This window comes from Orycteropus afer, unplaced genomic scaffold (genome assembly GCF_000298275.1).
Source record: "Orycteropus afer afer isolate SDZICR_OR568_19922 unplaced genomic scaffold, OryAfe1.0 scaffold00048, whole genome shotgun sequence".
NCBI classification, from domain to species: domain Eukaryota; kingdom Metazoa; phylum Chordata; class Mammalia; order Tubulidentata; family Orycteropodidae; genus Orycteropus; species Orycteropus afer.
In genome coordinates this window covers 7,022,927-7,024,132 of record NW_006921635.1, presented here as the reverse complement: position 1 = coordinate 7,024,132, position 1,206 = coordinate 7,022,927, and the positions used below count along the sequence as shown (strand labels likewise).

The following is a 1,206-nucleotide window of genomic DNA, read 5'->3' as shown; positions in this document are numbered from 1 at the left end:
TTATTCCAGGATTCTATGACTTCTGGATGAGAATTGACAATAGGATATATTCTGGCTCCACAACTTCCCAGTGTCTGCACTGTCTAGGAAGAAAAAAATATATACAGTGTTTCCTAAACACTTAAAACAAAAGTTAAAAGAGTCAGAAAGGGAAGAGGGAACTGTGTCTGGGAGGGTAACTATTGCTAGAGACAATTTTTGGGTACTTATAGATAAGCAGAAGGAGCTCTGGTGGTGTAGGGCCTAAGGCATTTGACTGCTAACAGAAGGCTGGCGGTTCAAACCCACCAGCCACTCTGCAGAAGGAAGACTGGGCAATCTACTTCCATAAAGATTTACTGCCTCAGAAACCCAACCGTGGTCGCCATGAGTTGGAATCGAGTCGATGGCAGTGACTTTGGTTTTTTAGCTAAGCAAGGAGCCCTGATGGTACAGTGATTTAAGTGCTTGGCTGCAACCCAAAAGGTGGTTCAAACCCACCAGCCACTCCACATGAGAAAGATGAGGCAATCTGTTTCCATAAACATTACAGCCTTGGAAACCCTATGGGGCACTTCTACTCTGTCCTATAAGGTCACGATGAGTCAGAATCCACTTGATGGCAACAAGGCAAGTTAGAGACAATACAGACCTCAACAAGTAGCTGTCACTCTAGAGGGAGATGGTGATTCATTTGAAGCAGTGGTTTTCAACCAGGGAGTGATCTTGTCCCTAGGGGACATGCAGCAATGTCTGAAGACATTTTTAATTGTCACAGCAAGGTGGCATCTAGTGGGCAGAGGCTCAGGATGCTGCTGAAGATTCTATAAGGTGCAGAACAAACCCCCGCAACAGAGTTATTGGGCCCAACATGTCAACAGGGCAACTCTGCTTTAAAACAGAGGAACCTGGTGGAGAGAACCAAATATGCATGCAGGAGGAGCTGTGGCCAGATGTGGCAGGCACTACTGGTTGGCTGACCCAGCTCCCATTCAACATTGACTTCACTGCCCCTGCTTCATAGCCACGTTTAAGTTAGGGTTCTCCCCATGGCAGTTTTGAGTGATGAAATGTAAGGACATTTGCTGGATAAGGCTTTTAATAAAATCTTTGTTGTCTGGACCCTTGGGTGTCTTCCCCCTTTCTGTTCTTCCCTGAACTGGGAACCCATGGTTGGCAGGTGCTACAGTCATTTGTGGTCCCACAAGGACAAAGTCAACAACTAAA

General features: G+C 46.0%; 1 protein-coding gene across 1 annotated transcript in view; it reads right to left on the bottom strand.

The window, feature by feature from the left end:
- The window catches only part of OAS2 (2'-5'-oligoadenylate synthetase 2), a 24,862-nt gene continuing 23,656 nt past the window's right edge, over positions 1–1,206 (bottom strand). Inside the window, 2 exon segments of the mRNA XM_042780611.1 lie at positions 1–29; positions 32–83. Of these exon segments, the coding sequence (XP_042636545.1) occupies positions 1–29; positions 32–83 (81 nt within the window).